At 37.0% G+C, this 21,829-nt stretch overlaps 1 protein-coding gene across 4 annotated transcripts in view; it reads left to right on the top strand.

The window, feature by feature from the left end:
- GULP1 (GULP PTB domain containing engulfment adaptor 1) overlaps positions 1-21,829 on the top strand; it is a 163,139-nt gene that overhangs the window by 57,773 nt on the left and 83,537 nt on the right. For all 4 annotated transcript variants that reach the window (XM_075027969.1, XM_075027972.1, XM_075027971.1 and 1 more), the window contains one exon: positions 18,567-18,656. In XM_075027969.1, the coding sequence (XP_074884070.1) occupies positions 18,629-18,656 (28 nt within the window). In that variant the 5' untranslated portion in view covers positions 18,567-18,628. The remainder of the gene's footprint in view (positions 1-18,566; positions 18,657-21,829) is intronic.

A 21,829-nucleotide genomic window follows, 5' to 3' on the forward strand; every position in this document is an offset into this window, starting at 1 on the left:
ATGCTTACTGTCAGCCCTTACTTTTTGTTGGCACGAGGTAGGAGAAAACTTCAACACAGTTTGTTTTGGTTTTTTCCCCTGCCCAGTTCCTTGACAGAGTTGTCTGTGCAGGACTGCTTGTGCCAGTGCAGGAGAAGGGTAGCATGAGTGGCGGGGGCGGGGGGGTTGGGGACAGAAGGCAGCGAGGAGCACAACTGCTCCAAGAGTGTGTTAAATCGAATGTGAAACTCTTTACATGACTAATGATAGAGTAACATCAGAGCTAAATGTGTTTGAATGGCTGTTTCTGTGAAGTGGTTTTCAGCCAGCTACATGGTGAGTAGTTAAAGTGCATTACTAAAGTTTCTAAAAAAATCAGAAACTGTCTAGATGGTTTTTTAAGTAGCTGTACTTTAATGTGATTAAGTCAAAACTGTACAAAACATTATCTCATAAGGTGATAACTAAATTTATGGGACATTGTTTGGATCTGTATGTTTTAATATTAACCATGTATAACTAACAAATATATACATTAAAAAGATTTTTTCCCTTGAAACAATTAAAACCATTTTTGTATTTGGATAGTGTATTTGTATGGAATTCTAAGTGAGAGTAAAATATACTAAGATGGTGTTCAAATAGGAGTGTGGAGTTATGTATACAATCTGGATTTTGAAAATTGTTGCTATAGATCTTTAAGCCTACAACAAAAGTAGTGATATCTAGTCTTAATTGCAAGGTGTTTGCCTGATTGAGTTGGGGGTTTTTTTGGTTTGGTTGGTTGGTTTGGGTTTGGTTGGTTGTTGTTTTGGTTTTTTTTGGTTGTGTGTATTGATTTCCTAGATTCAAAAGTGGATCCTGGTTTTAGGGGATGTAACAAATTTTGGTCAGTACAAATTTGTGTGCTCCGTATTGTCGACCATGATCTTATTTAAAGCTCTGTTTCTCTCCTTCGCTCTTTCTGCCAACCTGCCATCATACCTCCTGTCTGTCTGCTGCTGGATCTCTAGCTTTCCAAACAGCTAGACTGGTTTTATCGCTGGTTTTTCTTGGTTCCCTTTATTGCCTGTGGTACTGGCAAGGAGTCAACCAAGGCTGCAGCTAAATGATCAAAATGTAAAATTTCTTCCAGGTCTGTGTCAAGGTATTACCTTGAGCTTCTTACAATCACCTTTATTACAGGCATCTTGCCATTTGGGAGAGAGTCACCCCTTTTTAGAGGGCCATTAAACTTTTGAAAGTTTGCAGGTGGTGAAGATTCAGCCACAATTCTAATTAAATTCTTCTTTATAGGCAATTATCCTTTTTTTTAACCTGCTTCTAGGTTGCATTATTTTTATTTTTAGTTCAGCATTAGGCTTTAGCATCTCTGAAAGTCAAGCAGTTATATCGTTTTAAAATGCTTTTATCTCAAACTTTTTGCAGTATTATTAAAATAAATGGTTGCATTACAGTGCCTTTTGGCATAATGTGTAAGGTCAAACTCTAATTACCTTTAGTTTAAGGTATGTTTGAGACATAATTCTAGCTGCTTTATCCCTGTTAATTTAAATAACCATAAGAACTGAGGACTTGCCTATAGAAGAAAGGGGTTCATCAGTACCAAGATCTGCTCTGTCATTCAGAAGTGGCAGCAGCCAGAGAACCTACTTGATGCAGTCGATGAAGTTCTTGGATGCCCTGCTGTATCAGTGCTCCAGTCTTTACAATTCGCTGTAATCTAACAAAATAGCCTGGTTCACTTTATGCATGACACAACGAATGAAATGGTGTCCCACCCAATCACTCTCCAGCATGACAGGTGGAGATAGCTGTGTCTTAAGTGGTTTCCAGAAAGGCTGTCAACAGTCTGAGTACATGTAATCTGTGTTTAAAAAAAGCAAACAAACAAAAATTAATGGATTTTGTTCTTGCATTTGTGATTCTTCCCACTCACAATGTACTGTGGCTAAGTTAAAAAAGTTTAATAATAACCTGAATATAAAAGCAGTAAAGTGCCTTTCCCTGCTCATTTGAATTACATCCTTTTTGTAATAAGTTGCTGCTTCCTTTTTATCCTCATCTTTAACTGTGTTGTACTACAGAAGTGGGAAGACTGAAGCTACCCAAAGTGTTTTCAAGGTTCTAGGTGTATTAGAAGTGATGTTTCCACAGTTCTGTAACCTTATTTCCTGATTTTATTAACTTTTTTGGTAATTGGGGCACTTTCACTTGCTCCTGGAATGGAGGTACAAAGACCAACTAGGTTTACAAATGTTTTGAATGTGAGCAAACATGTGTTGCTTCACCTAAATATTGTCTAGGCTGTAAATGACAGCCTTGTTCATAAGATTTTGAGGGTTTTTACCTAAGTCTCTACTTTGACAGCTCAAAAACTTGATACATTATTTAGCCATTAATAAAAACTTACCTCATTGGCCACTAGACATGTATGCTATTTAAAACACCTCTTTTTTGCATTTTTAAGTGACTGGAATTAGAAATGGAGATGAAAAATCCAGACAAAGGAGATTTCTGAATAAATGTAATTGAATCTTGCTAGATTTAAACCAAAATCTACTTTAACAGACATGAACACTTAAATTTTGGTCTATTTAGGAAAAAAAAAAAAATCAAATCAAAGAAAATCAGACCTGGCTAGCCAAAAAGGTCATGTTTCAATGGTGCAGAATAACAGAAAATAAAGGCCTGTCCTATTACTGTTTTTAACACCAGCACATTTTTTTGAAAAATTGTTAAAGTCCTATGAAGCTTGTAGCACCTAAAATAAAAGCATTTTTAAATAAACCTCAAAAAATCAGAAACATGAAGATTAAGTCTTATTTTAGCTCATATTTTAAATTCATTTTTTAAATTCTGCTGTTCTGGGGTTCATGGTTGTGTGGTGTGTTAAGTAGGGATTCTTTCACAGGTCCTCTTCTACATGCTGCCTTCATCTCTTCCTCTTTAAAAATGTTTTGTTTTCCTGGATGAATTTAATCCTTTTTGCAGATTTATTGCCCCCAAAGTAACTCTCAGGCATGTCCATTATCATGTGTTCACTCTGTCGTACTGGGACATTAATATATAAGACTCTTAAAAAGCATATACGCTTGACTGCCCCTCTGCCTTTGGTAATAGTCATGTCAGCAGCTCAGGACTGAGGTGACAGTCCTAAGGGGTGGGTGCTGTGTTACCATGATCTATGAAGAGTACTATCTTACCTTTGAATATATGACATGGCTCAGTGCTTTGGAATTTTTCATCACTAAGGTGCCGTATATTTTGTGAATTGCCGTTCAAACAATGTTTCAACAGATTCCTGAATGACAGTGTTCATCTAGAACTGCCAGTCTTAAGACTCTTAGTTTATTTCTTCTCTCTGCTGAATTGTTCAAAACTAAAATTTGCATCTGAATATTCTTCTACACCTCTGATTGTTTTACTCTGTGAGCATTCTCTCAAAACACAGAGTATGTTTCCAGGTGTTCAGTTCCCAGCACCTGATTCTGTGCATTTTTTATATATGCTTTTAAATATGATTTCTCCAGTGTGTTCTGTGCTTTACTGCTAAATGGTGGGAGAAATGTGTTCTCTTGAACATCAGTGTGTCTCTGCTCTCCCATCTATAAAATGCAACTCTGACCTATGCGGTTGGCAAGCCCTTATTGTGTCATTAAAGAAGGTGTCAAATACTTGATAATGGCAGCTATGTGGATATTTAAGAAGAACAGATAGTGAAGCCAGGTGATTTTCTAGTAACTGAATTGCTATTGAGCTTAGAGAAATGATTTACTGCAGTTTAGTGAATTTCTGTTAATCAGATAAGCCCTGGTAATTGCACAGATACAGCTTCATGACAAGTACAAGATAAAGCACAGTATTTTAACCTTGAGTGAAAGTGATGATTTGTTACAAATTTAAAGGTAAGGTTATATTTCTTTATTTTTTTGGTTTGAGGAGTTGTGGATCTCCTTGCTCCTGAAAATACCCCCCATTGAAAACATGATAAAACTGACTTTGTACTTGGAAATACCACAAGATTGTACTATTATAGAGCTTGGACCATACTAAAATCTAGCACAGAGTTTAGTGGTAGGTATCACAGAGCATTTGAGCTCTGTTCTTGGCCTTTACAGTGGCATCTTGTGCTCAGCTTTTGATGCTATTGGGTAGGTATCTTTTCAATAGCAGAAATACAGCTTATTAACTCTTGCTGAAGAGGAAGATGCACACATCTCTGATGGTTCTCAAAATTAACTTTTTCAAGGGGGGGAAATAGCCATGTCTGCTAGCAACTTTCCAATTTATCACTGATGAAGTTCTATACAATCTGGTTATTGACTCTGAGTCTGAAAAAGTACCAATTTGAAACTGGGACAATACAGATAAGTAAAAAGAGGTATCAAGAGGGTAAAAACAAAAATCATTTTGACTTTGGGATGAAAAGTGCAGATCATCTAATGCGGTCAACTATCAATTTATATAATTTTGATCAACATATTGTAATGGAGTATTCACAAACCAGGCAAATCAATAGATGTAAATGTCACAAGTGAGGTTGTTCATCACCCTGAGCAAAGCAAAGATTTGATTTCATGTGAATGAATCTATTCAGTGCTGGAGACTACGGACACAGTGCTGGAATGCAGATGTGTTAAAAAAAAAAAAAAACCAACTCTGTTTAATGTGAGTTGTGGATAGAGTTGAAGGTGATACGTGGATGAGAATTCAGGGCAAAAATGTGTATCTCATGCAAAGCAACCTAGGGAGGCTGCACAGGAAAGTTTTACTGGTTTTTGTGTGTACGTTTGCTCCCTTTTGCTTTAACCAAAAAAAAAGGGAAAAGAAAACCCTGAAAAGTAAGTAACATGCTTTTGACAGGAAGCTATGTAACAGTGCAGACCTGTATTCGTACCACACATTTAGACCAGTCCTGCAAGATCTTAAGAGTGCTAACATTTTAAATAATACGGTGGCAAAGTATTTGAAGACAAGATACCCCCTTAGTGTCATGAAATAGCAATAAAATTACAATTAACCCAAAGTTTCACAATATTGAATGCAAATAGCAACAACTAGCTGAAGAAAATTGTATTGTAAATGTATGATTATTTCCTAAATCAGATAATTGAGCAGAGTTCAAGGTATGGTGGTGAATCACTCCTCCTTTTATTCCAGGCAGTTGGAGGAGAAACACCTTGGATATAAATTTCTTAAATGAAAAGTAAGAGTATCATTTGGCAAAGAACTTGTTCAAGTGAACTATCCTGTGTTCACAGAGCAACAGCAAGGAATATGAGATGCCATCAATATCAAAAGGATTCATTAAGCTTGTATGGCCAGCTAGGACCGTTTGAGAGACAGAATACCTCCTGCTGTGAGGGATCCCAAAAGCATAGTGAGGAGAGTGAGCTTACTGTAGAACTTCACTGGAATCCATGGTGAGTGCCTTGAATATGTACAAATTCAGTGATTCACAGTAGTACCATGGGCACAGTAATCCTTACTTGGGGCAGGGGGGGAATAGGTAGGGGTGTCATCCATCCCCTTTTGTTGATCCTAGCTATGTTATTGGTCATAAAATGAGGAATGGTGCCATAAAATTAGTGGAAGTTGGCACACTGTCCTGTTTGTAGTTCCACTTTTCTTCTCCCTTTCTGCTTTGAAACCTCCACTTAGAGATCAGTTAATGAAATAGTAGTGAGATCTTCTGTTTGAAAAGTTACGTTCTGGTTCTGTAGTAATGTTACACTAACTGTAAATTAAAGAGGAACTGTCTAAGATTGCTGTAAAAAATTTGTGAAGAAAATATCTGAATTTTAATGTGATTATATAACTACTAGAAAGTATTTGAAGTTTAGAGACATCCTTAAACAGGAATGTGAAATTCAGAAGTCCTGGGTTTTACTGCAGCTGTCAATTCTTTCAGTGACATTGGCAAGCCATGTATTGTGTCTCTGTCTTAATTTATGCATCTACAAGATGGAATGGTAACAATCTCACAGGAGTACTTATAAACTTTACATAATGTCAGTAGATGGTTCTACATCCTTTGTTGAAAGATTTCATAAATGCTAAGTGCATTATGGGACAGCAGCTTTCCAAGCATTCACAAGCAACTACCTTCTGTTGTTACACCAATTTTAACTGTAGCATTACTTTGGCTTTGGCTTATTAGTTCTGACTTCTTTATTTTTTTCCCCTCGGGGAGGGAGCATGGGGGTGGCTTATGAAACTCTACAGAGAATTTGAAGGAAATTCAGGGTTTGGTTCATTTGTTTTAGTTTAAGGTTGCCTTCAAATCACATTTTTCCTTTTGGCTTCTTCTTAAGTGCTACTGTTTGGTTGTGTACATGTATTGTAAATTAAAAGACTGCAAAATACATTTTGTTTCCCATTGGCTTGATTCTAATGACATTTGACAAGTTAATACCTGCTAACCGGTGTAGACTCTAATTTGGGTGTTAAAGCCATTCAGTTTTCAGTGGCAGTATGTTGAGGTTTTACTGCTTGAAAAGAACTCTTAACTGGCAATTTCAGCAATATTCTCCTTTTAAAGGAGCTACAAAGTAAAAAGAATATTTTAATTTGGCTGTTATAGTAAATATGCTCTCATCTTGTTGCTTCTGATTTTAATGGAGTTTAAAAACTTTGGTGGTATTAGTAGTTCCTGTGCTTTTTTTAAGAAGTCAGTGTCCAGTTATAATAAAGGATAATTTCTGGAAGGTTAAACACACAAAGCTAAACCTTTTTTGAAAAATATCACTGAGTTGTGACCAGCAAGGTACACTTTTGAAAATCCAGTTAGCAGAGACACACATTCTTGGATGAAATAGAAAGGTGAGATTAATTTTGTGCAATCACTTATGCAGTGGAATTCCAAAAAGATTTAAATATAGGTACAAGAAACAAATTAGAGCTTGCCTGCTCACAAAGTGAAGAAAAAGGAGCACAGAGGTTTGGCAGAGCGATCAGGAAATTCTGTCCACAAATACACTGTAGTACTTAATGTCTCCATTACTCCCAGCTTACAACAATGCTTCCTCTTCAGTTCCTTTCCAGCTTATGAAGGCATGTAAGTAATTTTACATGTAACTTTCTCTCCTAGCTAAAGTAATGCTTTATGCTTTCAGTTTTCAAGGTAACTGCTAATTAGTCATTTTGATTTTCATCTCTGTCCCCCTCAACCTAACTATTTTTTAAAATTTTTTTTTCTTTATATAGAAATTTGTGTTGTGGTTTACATCAGTATTGTTGAGATATTGATTTCTTTCTTTGGGAAGTACAGTTTTTCTCAAGTGACCTAGATGCTGCTGTTCTGCAACAGCTACTTAAATGTTCTTGGTTTTAAAGGCAGAATCAAATTGGTTCGTAAGAATTCAGTAACAGTCTGTTTTGTCCGCAAGCCATCAGTGAGCAAGTTGAGAGTGCGCATCTATGCATGTGCATATATATTCAAGCAATTTCCAAAGAATGAGCTTTGCTTGAGTCTTCTTGCATAAGTTTTCCATTAAAACAGAATGGGGTTTGGAAAAGTGCAGAAAACTGTAGCTAAAGATGTGGTGTGTTTGAGTAGGATTTTTATAGCACTGGGCCATAATGACTATTCCCTATTACAGAAATTCTTGTGTGTTGCTCAGCTTGCTCTCTTGTATAGTTGATTCTTTGTATAGCAACATTAAAGTGTTTCCGAAAAGCAGTATTCAAGAAGTGTTCATGAAGTTGTGTTTGTATGTGAATCCAAACCATCGAGTAATTTAATTTTCATTAGCAACTACCAGTATTACTTGTATGTGATTGTCCTGGAAGTAACTTAAGTAATCTGAGTAGTTATGCATGATTCATAAAATCGGCAATGTCAATGTATGTTGTTTGGGGAGGGAGGAGGAGAGAGTAGCATGTAGTTTGGTGTAACAGTTGGATATAGGGTGCAGTTTTATGTTGATAGTTCTGATTTTGTCTCACCAGCTGACTCCTAGGTTTGTTTTTTGAAAGCAGCATTTTCTCAAGTGCATGAATGCAGTAGAGAGTCACTTTAAGTTCTATGGTTTTGCTATGGTTTCTTCTCTCAAAATGGTGTCTGTTGATAGCTATCTAGGAGAAGATTCTCTATGGCTGCGTGTTACAAGGATCTCATGAAAAAATATATGCACACTGGTGGAGTTTTGCTCTTCATGTGGGATGACAACAGTTAGCCCCTGCGAGCTGTGCTTTCCAAGGAAGTTAGCACTGGGTATTCAGGTGCTTGGTGCTTACTGGCAGGGACAGATGTTAAAGATGTATGAATACAGTTCAAGTGCAATTAACTTGTCATCTTCACTTGCACAAATACATTTGAAAATCTGGTTTAAATGAGGTCATATTTGATACAGTGTGAATCCATACGCTGGGTTCTTGAAACCTTGGTAGTGAAGCTTATACTTCTGAAAGGACTGAGGTGCTGTGAAACTGTCGCAGTTTTGCTTCAGTGTTTACAAATCTAGTCGCTGTACCCAAAGCTATAGATCAGAGTTGGTAGCTTGGATCTGTATAGAGAGAAAGGGAAAATAAATGCCTGGCATAGGCATTTAAGCCATTCAATAGGAAACTTTCTGGCAAGGGTCTATTTCTGGTTTTTAAACACTGTTCTTCTGAAGTTTGGGGATTGTTGGTGTTTTGTTTTTGTTTTTTTTTTTTTTCTTTTTCTTTTTTCTTTTTTTTTTCCAATTTTCAAGAGAAAAACCTAAAAATTACTTTATTTGAAAACATTGCAGGTGTTGGTACCTACTTCTTGCATCCCTTTTCTTTTACATCCAGTAGTCGAGTTATGGGATCAGTCACTGAATCTGCTCTTAGCAGTTGTTTGAATTTTCTCTGTATAATTAGGAGGATGACCTGTGTTTATTTCTCTCCTCTGGTTCTGGAGGTTCAGCACAGATTGGTGCCAACCTGGGGAGTGAGTTGCTGTGTGTAGTAGTTTAAGGATCATTGTCAAAGTTCACATGCTTGTAAAGGACAGGAGAAGACATTCTTTCATCCCCAGATATTGGAGATGCCTCACTGAGGGTTTTTCTGTGGAAAGCTGAACAAACTGTGAACATGATGTTAGACTTGCAGCATGTTTGTACTACATGGAAGTTAATTGGAGCAGGGACTGGAGTCGTGTCTTCCCAGTCCCAAGTAGCCAGTCTCATTCTGTGTGTGATGTGATGAATGTTTGAGTCTAAAGTCGCTGATCTGTCACTCTTTTAAAAACTTACTTGTTCTCCTTGGTCCCAACTGTGTTAAAAGATACAGAGCACTCCTATCCAGGAAAATTGAAGAAATTCAAGTCTTTCTAGCTTGGAAATTCTATTATGTAGTAGTCTGTATCTCAGTAATTTCTACTAACTCTAGGATGGATCAGTTGACAAAGTCTCAAAATAAGATTCATAATAACCGTAATAGTGTGCAAAATCTGAATGTTTCTCCTTAATACACATTATAGCGACTTACTTGAACACATACCTGATCTACAAGACAGAGATGAGGAGATTAATTTGTCATAAATATGATAGTTTCCCATGCTTTTGTGTCAGTTTAACATCTGTGCTTTTAACTTCATATCACATCCTTGTCAAAATGTTCAGATTCTTCAGAATGTATTCAGAAGGGCTAAAGAAGACAAGCTAAAGGAATGTAATACGATAAAGCCTAAAAACCAGTATAATCTAGTTTTCAAGATACTCACTCTGAGATTTATTTAGTAGAAGTGACAAAATGCATATTGCCAACTTTTCTCAATTTTAAAAACTGTTAAAATCACTTAATAAAGCCCATCTCATCTGTATAAATACCACTTAATCCTATCCTTGAGGCTAATCAATTAAAGCAAAGATTCTGAATGAATTAACAGTAATGAGAAATCTATTGACTTTAATAGTAAGGGGTTGTGTTCAGTATCACGAATTTTAAAAGTCTTTGTGAAGTGAATGACACTTTTTAAACTTTTGTTAAATGAATGACACTTTTGTATGTCACTGCTTCAGAAGTATGTGTTATATGAACAAATTGGTTATGAGAAAATGAGTTGCTAGAAACTTGTGTGGCAGTGATTTTTTTCAACATGTGACCTTCAGCACTGTGAGGGAAGTGATCATAGGAATTGCACTGTGAAAGATAAGAAAGGAAGTATATATACACTCTGCATAGCAGTCTATATGCCTAGAATTTATACAGGGTTCTGGTTCTCCTTTGAGGGAGAGTTGCAGAACAAGTGTCCTCAAATTACTTAAGGTATAAAAGTATGGACTTGAAGTCCTGCAGATAAATAGGTTTAAATAATGATATCATCTTCTCTCCCCCCCCCCCCCCCCCCCCCACTTTTGACATGATTATAACTTTTTAGCAGGTACTCCTCATTTCCATAAGAGGATGATCTCTGTTAATTTTGTGTTCATCTTGTACACAAAAAAAAAAAAACCAAACCAAGCTTGAAACCATAAAAGCTTTAAGAATTACCACCCCCCCCCCCAACTATGACTTCAAATAGTTACAAAACCATTTGTAGTGTCGTAGTTCAGAGCTCATGGGGAAAGGGTGATTCTTTCTTTCATTTTGCATTTATAATAAATGGGAGCAAGCCTGTTGACCTCCTGGAGAGAGGACTGCAGCAGAGAAAACATCTAGTGTGTACTGTGAAGTCTGTACAGGAGCAAAGATAATACGGGGGTGGGGGGGGGGACACAGGCACATTTCTCCTCGTTCTTCTCTTACTGGTTGTTCCCTGGTTGCTTCTGTCTAAACAGACATCTGGGTTTTTCACTTCCTCTTAATCATCTTTTGAACATCAGTAATCAGGTTTTGAACTTCAATTAAGTTTAATGCACGTTGAGGGAAGCACGTACAGTGGTCTTATGGGACCTCTTCAGCATGTGTGCACAATGGTATGTCTAATGCACTTTTCAAGTTTGGCCAAATATACTTTGGTAGAGTAGTAAAATACCTTTTGTCAAACTGTTGTACCTCTGTAATGGATCTGCTAAATGTGATGAGCTTTTCATTGTAAGCGGACCTGAACTAAGTTATTTCTAAAATTGTTGTGCTTTATTTTGGAGATCACCTTTAGAATACCTGGTGAGTCTTTCCATCTCTGCCTTTTCTGTCAGTGACACTTTTTACAATGTGATTGTGAAAATGCAATGAATACAATAAGCATAACCTTAAAAATTTCAGAAGGTTAACAAGAAATTGCTATTGTTTGGAAGCTTGAAGATTTCAAATACTTTTTTTATCGACATACACCCCCACCCCCCAGCCCCCCAAGAAAATGAAATGATAGGTTTGAAAATAATCTGCCAGTAATTAAATAAATAGCTTCTCTAGATTGTGTATGGAGCAATTGGAGCTGAAAGGATGATGCCAACACAGAAGTAACCATATTCAGTGTCGGGACATATCTTTCCTTGTAACTGTATATATCCATCCAAGCAACAGCTGTTTGTAAAATTTTGGAGAATTATTCATGCTGCGAGTCAAAAAGCTCTAGAATCCAGTATCCCTTCTACCAGAACTGTTTTGTTTTTAAGATCTGTTCTATGTTTACCTTTTCATGCTGGACCCCGTGGCTGAATCTCACTCTGTTGTGGTTGAAACCAAAACACTAACAATGCTCCCCAGGCTCTCCATCATCCATCTGAAAGTAGTGGGACAGGCAAAAATCTTGTTCAGATTCCATATAGATGATCAAATGGCTAATGGGATGTCAAAGACAGACTCTTTTGTCTGCAAGTGAGCAAGATGTTTGCCATCTGTCTGTCTTTTGGAAGCAGATGAAAGTGCCTGAGTTGTTTGAGAGAGAACATATATAAAGCCTTTCTGCTGGCTCTAAGAGTCTGACGTCTGTAAGTTCTTGTACAGCAGAGTAAAAATTAGACTGACATGACTGAAATCCTTCACCATGTTTCACTGGACACTGGTGCTTGTGGATTTGAGGAAAAAGGAAGCTCCTGTTGTATCCTGTTACAATGATTTTATCACAGTGAACAAGAGACGAGTATTGATTTTTCTTGCAAAATATAACAAATTGGGGAAGAAGGGAATATTGCTGTGTTTAAAATTATTCCTTTTGTTTGGACAGTACAAACTTCAGTTTGTTCCATGAGTAATGTAATCCACTAATACATGTCAGCATAATCATTGATAAGCATAATACAAAATAATTGTTTACAAATAAATATGCTGAAAAAATGAAATATTTTTAAAATTTAATATCTTTTCTGATGCTTTCAAAGCCATATCTAGAGAAATATTTTTGTGAAACAAGTGAATTTTGTATTTCTCTTTTTTCCTAAGATTGTGTCATTAGCAACTTGTCTGAGGATTTGTTGGTGCTTGCAGCAGTTTTAAACATGTTTTCTTCAGATTTCTACTTTAACAGTGAAATTTATTCTTGTTATGTTCCTTGATGTTGATATTTCTTCTTGCTGTAAACCAAAAGTTAGTAGTAACCTTGCCTAAGGAGTTATTTTTGCTGTTAGATGTCTCTGTGATATTCCCTTGTCACCTGTTACTCATCTATATTTTCTTTTTTCCTGTTGAAAGGAGCAGGTTATTTTTAGGAAATGGGAGAGTAAAAAGCCACTTACCCGAAATTTTTTGGAAACTGGTATGAACTGCATGAGTTTCATATAGATTTTTCTGGTTCCTGGCCTCTCTTTGATGTTGGTATTTATAGCAAAACACTACTGTCTGCTTGTCCTCAGAATTTCTGCGAATAATCCTCTAGCTTTGGCTGATCTACTGTTTGAGAAATGCTTTACCTGTGCTTTGAAGGACTTCTTGCTGTGGGGGGAAAAACACTTGTCACAATGGTATTAGGCTTATACTGGGGGGGGGGGGGGGGGGGGAAGTGCATGTGTGATTCTTCTGTACCTTCTAGCTGGTTTCAGGAGCTTGCAGAGAACAGGGGCTGCGATCTCTGTCAGACTGGAGGAACATTTTTAGCCTTCAGATTAGGGTGTTCCAGCCCATCTCGTTCACAGTAGGAGGTTGAGCATATTGGAAGGTGAGCTATGTTTTAGGGATGTGGTTTCCAGCTGCTTTGGTATTTGCCAGACCGCTTCTGTCACCTCTTCAGTCGCACTTGGTGAGCCCCGGTGATGGCTCTGGTCACTTCACTCTTTTGTGTCTGCCTCGCTGCAGGCTCTAGAGCCCAGCTCTGCAGGCTGACAGCTCTTGTTTGAGCTCTGCCCTAGTGAGAATATCATCATCTCAACAGCAAGGTATCCTTTGGTAGTGGGGAGATGAGAGTGCTAGATAGAAGAGCAGTTCTTGACCAGTTTTCCACCCTCCTCTGCACGTGTTAAAAAATACAAAAATTAACTTTGGACTTCTGCAGATTTGCCTCCAGCCAGAAAGTATGCCTGCCACTTGATTCTGGCTAATGAATGTTTTTGATAATGCAGAGATTAATTAAACTTTAAAAGTAACACTTTTCAGTGACTGAACATTGTCCTTTATACTCCATTTGTGCAATTAAAAAGCCCAAGCACAGGCTAAGAACTCAGCCGACAAAGTTGTTCAATTTTGGTGAAGCCCATAGAGCTGTGCTGTTTTTGAAGATGTTGAAGAGATATTTTTCCTGCAGTTTTTTCTAGCACTAAATTCTATTTAAATGCGGTTGTGGTTTATATTCCTATAGACTATTCTATTATTGCTTACAATCTTAAAGGACACACATATTTTCATAACCATGAATGGAACTGCTTGCTTTCTGAACATTAAGAAAGGCTTCATGTGAGTGCGGGTTTGGGTCTGCACTGATTTCAGTCCGTTGAGGTGTCAACATCTTTTTCTTACGATGTTACTGTTTCAGAGGAGAAAACATTGTGGCAAGTTACTGTTTCAGTTATTTGTCATACAAAAGGAAGGGCAGTACATCATGATATGATGATGTTTTTTATGTTTTGTATATCACTTAATGTAGCCTTTTATCATATTTTTTTCCTTCATTATGTAACAAGTCATATCAGGACAATATTTTCATCGTGTTTTGGTCTAACTCAGAAAAAGAATTTTAAAGCTGTTAACCATATTCTGAAGTTTCTCATCTTACCTTCAAAAGTAACTTTATAAGCCTAAGTTTCATTGCAAGTCAATGAATCACACATTCCTGTGTGCTGCGGCCCTTTTGAAAACAGAGTTTAAGACATGTTGTGCTTCTTTCTTTAAGAAATGTTCATACAGTATGCTTGAAAGGCTGGGGTCTGAGAGGGGAAAGAGTCTGAATCTTCAGATCCTCTGAAGCCAAATTTGGCTCTTTGTGGAAACTCTGTGTGTTTTGAGAGGGAAGGGACAGATTGGACTTTTTTTTTTGTTAGATTTTTTTATTTATTCATTAAAGGGTGTGGATGGGTGCAAGTTGGGGCTTTTAGGGAGGTTTTGTTGGAAGAATTAATTGTGGAATGCAAAAGAGGTACATGAAAAAAGGTTCAGCCCAGGTAATTGTTATAGCCCATGCCACTCGAAGGGACTGGCTGGGGGGGGGAACCCCAAATAAATCCTGAGGAATACCCAAATTTTAAGAGCAAAGAAGAGACAAATGTGACCAGTTACGCTGGTGGTTTGTTTCATCCCCTTCCTAAGTACTCCCTCTCTTGGCTTGTCTGAGACAGCTCTAAATTTAGAAAACATACCAAAACACAACATTTCTGAAGGAACCCACAGGCATTTAAAGATGTCTGTGTGGAAGCTTCAGTGTTGTTTCAGCAACCAAGGGAGGACTGCGGTTGCTTGCGCTGGAAGCTGGAAGCCTGCCACTCTGCTTCCTTTGTTTGGCTTCCTTTGCTGCATAAAGCATAGAAGACAGCAACCAACATTATCGTTAGTGTTAAAAAGTAATTATGGAGATGATGATTTCAGCTTCAAATCTTACCACCCTTGCACCCCCCAGTCCAAATACCTGCAAATGCTTCAGTCGCCAAATCCGCTGTTTCCTTGCAACCCCTGCCATTTTGCAGTTTCCTCCTCACAGCAAGAAGCACCTCACCATGAAAAGTAAGGGGTTAATGACAGTGAAGACAAAGGGAAAAGGAGATGAAGGTGTTTGCTTTCCCCTGTTACTGTTTAAAGTTTGATACAGCAGCTTAAATACTCAACTCTGCATGCCACATGCCCATGTTGCTGTTCAGACTGACAATGGTGTGTGCCCAGAATGTTTGGTTGTTGTTTATATTTTTATTATTGTTAGTTTAATACAATGGTTTTCTAAGGCTTTTCTCTCTCTTTTCTTTCTGTCTCTCTTTTCTCTTTGCCCCAGAGGAAATAACCTGCTATAACCCAAAATTTCCCTAGTCTATACCTGTCAGATCTCTTCATATTTTGTCAGTTAACCATTTTGTGAAATCACGTGCAGGTTTGTTACTTCCTAGTAGGGTCTGGTTTCTGGACAAAGCTGGAGAAAACTCCCAGGAGTAAGGTGGAGGAACATTCTTTATATAGGTGTGTCTTCCTAAGTGATGAGTAACAAAATGGTTTGGTTCACATTCCTATACCTGAATGGCTATGATTGTTACAACTGCTTTACCCTTTCTAAACAAGTGGTTTCATAGGAAGGACTGCCCCCTTCTGCACAGGGTCCCCTGTACCATAATGGGATTTTCTGGTTTATGTTTCTTTTGACTTCATTACAAGCTTTTAATAGACTGTTTTGCAATTCAGTTTCTTCCAGCGGCTTTGCGTGTCAAGCATTGTCAGAAACAAAATCATATTCTACCAGAAAACCTGTCTAGCATCTGAGATCACAGAACAGCTCACTTGCTCCTAATAGTTTTCTCTGTTGGAATATTGTGAGCAAAGATATCACAGATCTAACCGTAACTTTGCTGCTTACGACAGTGTAATAATACCCTCTTGCCCCAAACCCAACCAAGGAATTTGAAATTAGCCTTGTGGTGTTTGGGTTGGTTTTTTTAAATAGCAAAATTTTATGGGACATTTAACCATCTGCTTTTTCTGCGTCTGAGAGGTTGAAGAAGTTGTTCATATTAGAGTTTGAAGGAATTTTAAAAGCAGTTACGTATAGCTAAGTGTGTTTCTTTCCCTGTTTAATAACATTTTCTGTGCTAAATGGACACACACTGATTAAGTGTTTTAATACTAGTTGTTGCCTGAGCCATTTCCATATTTTGTTCTATCGAGGTTTTGCTGGAACTGAAATGATGAACACACTTTTGGCAAAATACTGACCATTTTTAGTTAAGTAGTCAACAAGTTTTGGCTTTTATTAGTGTAGATTGATGATAGTATGTCCTTGTACATGAGGAAAAAACACATACTGAGTTATGCTGTGTTTTAAACAAAATACTTGAACAGTGATGTCTAGGAATGTGGCCAGCCAACAGCCTCATCATATGTGTGCATAGTCTTTATTTAGGAGATCCTCTACTCAGTAAGCCATCTCAAATATGTTACTTGGTAGTCACTTGGATGAGGACAGGAATACACCATTTAAAAAAAAAAGGGGTTCCAAAAAAGGATATGTTATGATCCTATCATGGGGGAGAACTGAAGTGATTAGTCTAGTGCTGTGCAAGACAACTGTCAGAGGTATGTGAGAGGGAAATCATAACTGTCTTTTTACTCAAAACTGTTTTCTTCACTGACAAGGTGAACATTCTGAACTAAGTTCTGCCGCTGCTTATATATCTTAAGTGAATAAAATAGGCTGCCTGCGTTCTCTGTGAAAGGAAACCTTTAAGCTAAACAATTTGTCAGTTGCTTGAACAGCTGAAATTCTAATGTTCTTCACTGCTTGTTTCTTCATTTAAACTGAATTGATTGTCATCATTTACACTGTTGAAAGTCCTACTCTGTGCCTTCCCTGTGAAGAGAACTACTTGCACATTGGCAGCTTTTGGTGAAACTCCCTCACGACTGAGCTATTACTTACTGGAATTCCCCAAGTAATGCCATCGCCCATTCCACTAGTACTGCTGAAATCATTTCTAGGACTTCAGAGCCCTTATGGGTGTTGGCTGTCTTCACTGACCTCTGTGTATCCACGGCTTTCTGTGTAGCACTGCTGGTAGTGAAGATGACCAGCGGGAATGGCCATGGGTGTGTGTAAGGCTTCTGCAGTTTTGCTGTTAAGAGCCACTGTGTTAGTGTACCAAATGCGTCATTTCTTGACTTCGTATCAAAATAACTAGATGGAAAGTATATCCTGCTACCTTTGTTTATTTCATTGCATCCTCCGTTCTTAAATACTCAGTAAAATCTGTAAAACAAAAACGATCTGCTACATGTACTTGGAAGAGCAAGTGTTGGTTGGTTGCACATCTAGGGTAGTACACTGTAGTTTAGGTAAAGAGAGATTATTCCTTCATTGTCACAGGATTGTATGGAAGAGAAGTCCTACCACATCAGTGATTATTTGAAAAGAAAATGGAGGTGGTTTTTGGCTGTAATTGCCCACATGTTCTAATCTGAAAAATATCATCTATTTACATTGAAACTAGGATATAATTGCTTTAATTTGTTTTGAACTTGATTATTTGAAAAACAGGGGCAGGCACCACAAAAAGTGTTCATGAGCTGCATAAAGTATTTTAAATTAATTTGTCAGTCATCTCGATACTGATATTTGAAATACTGGCTTAACTTTTGTTTTTTAACAAAAGCAAAGGTAATGTTCAAACTGATTTCAAAGATAATCTGATGCCAAGTGTTTTGATTTTCTTTTTTTAAAATTTCTTCTTTTCTTTAAATGTGTCCCCCCCCTTTTTTTTTTTTCTTTGACTGGACTGCTTTGAGAGCAGTGAAAGAGAATGAGCACTGGTGCAGCTCTTGGCTGGGAGATCTGAACGGAATGGAAAGGAGTGGTGGGAATATCTTTACATATAGTTGAAAAAGGGAAATCTTTATACTACAGAATGGGATGGTTTTGAACAATGTTGGATGTTAATTTTTTTGGCTGCAAAATGTTGGTAAAGAATAAAATTCTAATATAATATTGTGAATAAAAAGATAAGAATTTAAGAGCATATCAGTGTGTTTAAGTGAAGAAAATACAGAATTACTGTACAGTCAGGTGTAATCTGAGATAGTTGCACTGATAGAAGGCAATTTTTTCAGTATTAAATCCTTGGGTGAAGAAGAGTCTTTATATTGTGATTTTTTGTTCATTTGTTTGTTTGTTTTCAATGTCAAGCCCAGGTGAAGATGAAAGCATAGCCTGAAAAAATCTGACAGCCTAAATGACACAAAACAGGGCAGTGTAAATGTGAACTGAATGTTTTTATGGAATCTTGTAGTCAGCATTCATTTTAGAGCTTTCTTTCCAACGTATTTGTGTGTAGTATTTGTCTTCATGTGTACATATACCATCTGCTCTGTGTCTATGAAATCTCAGTGAGAAGAGCTTCATAGAAAACTTTAAAATGTCTTTCTGTTTTAAGCACCACTGGACATTTGGACATGAATTGCAATTCTACAATTTCTTCCCCAGCAAAGCACATCTCCCTTTCATTTCTCTGAATTATTTCACAATTCTTAAAATCATTTACATTGCCTTTAATATGAAGATAATGAGCTAACTTCAAATATAATAACTCTTCTGTTTTCTTATGTGTATTGTTCTGCAGGTTGAAGTGGGGGGAAAAAAAACCAGACCCCGAAACTTCGTTGCCTGAATAGATTTTTCAACATGAATCGTGCTTTTAGCAGGAAGAAAGGTAAGTAATGTAGTTTATGTTCCATGGCAGACATAAATATCCTGTATAATTTCTTTAGAATATCAAGAATTATACAAGGAAGTACTTACAGATAATCACATCTAATTAACTAGGTAGAAATGGGCAGCCTTCTATAAGAAGTACAGAGCAAAACATTGTTGTCTGATAGTTATAGAGCTTTCTGGATTGTAAGACTCATGTTGAATTTCATAATATTTTCTTTATTTGGAGAGAGAGAGAGTGTGTGTGTGTGTATATATATATATATATAAAAAATATATATACACATACTTCACCACCCCCCCACCCCCCCCTTCACACACCAAAGGATGTGCTGGAGGATTTTAGACATTCTAAAGAGTTAGTGACTTCTGTATTTATTATATATTTTCATTGGGTTCTTATTTTTCAAGAAGCTATTTTAGAAAACCATGTTTAATATACTTGAAATATCTCATGCAACAGAATATCTCTTACCTTTAAGATGCTATTCTGAATTTTTAGCAATCTGAAATGGTATTTTTTCCAAAAGAATATCAAACTGCTAAACATTCAGAGTGATTCAGGCTCTTCTGGCATGGCTAGGTTATTCACTTTTCATGGTCTGTTTATGATTAAACATAAGTTTTTTAGATGGAGCATTAGAGATGCAGCTTTTTTTACTGATAGCTTTGTTGCTCTTTTCCCTATTTGTTTGTAATGTAGAAAAATATTCAGTATGTCCAATTTCTTTATTTTTCATGTTTTCTTCTAACAATCCTGAAGTGTGATACACACTGAGCTAGAGCTCCTGCTTTAATAAATAGGTGTAAATTCAATTGGAGTAAGTGTGTCTTGTTTATGTAACAAGAATTCCTGCTTTTGGTATCAGTATCAAAGCTGGAAATAAAAGGAATCTGCCATACCTTATACCAACACAAAATGATAGCATCACTGCATCCTTGTATGTCTAGTACATTTATTTGTTAAAGCCAAATGAATCAAGATAACATAAGTAGTCCAGAATATCAGCACATGTAGCTTGACTGCAAAAGGAAGACACTTATTCACGAAGGCTACAAAAGCAGATGAAAGATCATTTAAAACCCCAGTAGCGTGATGGATGCTGAGGAAATAAGCTAAAATCCATAGCCCTTGCTCTTCTTAAAGCACTGATGTATTTTCTTGTGTAGATATTTCTAACACCTCTATTAAGAGATCTGTATCTACCAGCTTAACGGTGTTGCCTAGCTTCTTGCAAATAATTTGAGAGACCATTTCAATATTGTTTAATTGTAGATTGATTTATCACAACTGGGAAAGAAGCTTGGGTTTTGTGGATTTTGTTTTGTCTAGGTGACCATATAATTTTTTTCCTTTTTTTCTAATGACTTCTGATGATGTTTGAAACTTGGCCTGCCATGTTTCAGAAACAGACCAGTTGTGCTTTATGGGATATTTCCTTGGTGTTTTGACTTGCACCCAGAGCACTAAAATGCTCTTTCACTAATTCTCATTGCCCTTGCCAGTCTCTGCGTCTTGCCTTTATGGTCAAATTGTGAAGTTGTATCCTCGGGTATCTGGAATCATTTGAGGGGTCTGGATTCATTCCTTTCTGTTTTCACTTCTTCATAAGAAAATTTTTACTGACCTCACCTAAATTCTTGGAATATCAGTGTATTTAAGGACATTTGCTTTGTTGTTCAGTTGATTTTGTGTGTTGTTCTCTTTACCTCAACAAGAGAAAAGTATCATAAAAGAGGCTAGAAGCTGTCGGGCACAATGAAATGCAATTATTGTGGATTCTTAAAAATTATTTAGAACTTGAGCAACCAGAAGAATTAAATACTGTCATCTGTTTTTTTTTCTCATAATAATGCACACGACATTTCCATTCTCATATCCTAGGAAGAACGCAGATTTCAGTTAAGCAATCATCAAGAATAGGTAGAAAACATATATTTTTCATGCCAACTGAAGTTCAGAAAAGCTTGTCTGTATCAGCATTTGTGTGTAATAACTGCATTTAAGAACAGGTTCAAACACGTTCAATTGCTGAACTCCTTTTATAGTATTTCCTGATTTTACTCTGAGACCTCAGAGATAAAACAGTTTCCATGCCTGTGTTTGCTGGGGTTGTTTGTGGGTTTCTTGTGTTTACAAGAGCGTGGATATTTTGAAGAGTTAACTACATGAGTGCCGTGACTTCCCTAGCAGTTCTCTCTAAATCCAGATTAGTCTCCTGGTGGCTCTGCTGGTAGGGTTTGTGCTAATCACAAGTTTACATCAGTCTGTTACCTCGGAGCTACATAAACAACGGTCTCAAATATATAGGATTGTGAGGGGAATTTAAACAGATGTAGGTGGTACTTTCATAATAGCCAAAGATTGTCTGAATTGTGCAGATTTATAGAATAAGTGTCCCCTAATCCTCATTGTCACAATCAGTCTATACTAGCCTTTTAATACAATGCATATAGAGGATAGTAGCTAGTGCCATAGCTCCTTATCTTCTTGAACTGGATAAGCTGGTGAATGGAGTGACTAGGACTGTGCTGTAGTTGCTGAAGAGATCTGTTCTTGTGCCATCACCTGATTCAAGCAATAAAACTTTCCTTCTAAGTGTTCAGTAAGTGATTTCATCATTGACAGACATTGGTAGAGAAAGCAAGAAGAAGGCATTAAAATCAAGCTTTCTTGATTTTTTTTTAATTTTTTTTTTTTTTTTAAAAGCTGTTGGAGCCTGGATAGCCACCTGTGCTTTCACAAAAGAATTGCAAAGGGAATGTGAGTCACTAAGAGAGAAAGGAAATGAGTTATTTTTTAAGTTAACCCTGATTCTTTAAAGAAAAATGTTTCCCATAGATAGGATGTCTGACATGAATGTTTATGTGTATTGAGAGAATCTGTATTATGGGAAGAGCAGGTTTGTCCTAAATCAGAGCAATGCTCTTTAGAGCACAGACCCCCATTTTCAATATTACCAGTACTTCATTTTGCAGGAGAATTTTGTACTACAGATATCATATCTGGAGAAAGTACTTAGTGTAAGTTTATTTTTGAGGGCCATGGTTTGGGCATGAAACAGCCACTTCAACTGATAAGGTGTGCTGAGTGCTCTGACCTTAAAAACAGCTGGTACAGTCATTGCCTCTCTGACTGACTGAGATTTAGGAGAAACCAGACTTTCTAAC

The sequence above is a fragment of the Buteo buteo genome, chromosome 5, assembly GCF_964188355.1.
Source record: "Buteo buteo chromosome 5, bButBut1.hap1.1, whole genome shotgun sequence".
NCBI lineage: Eukaryota > Metazoa > Chordata > Aves > Accipitriformes > Accipitridae > Buteo > Buteo buteo.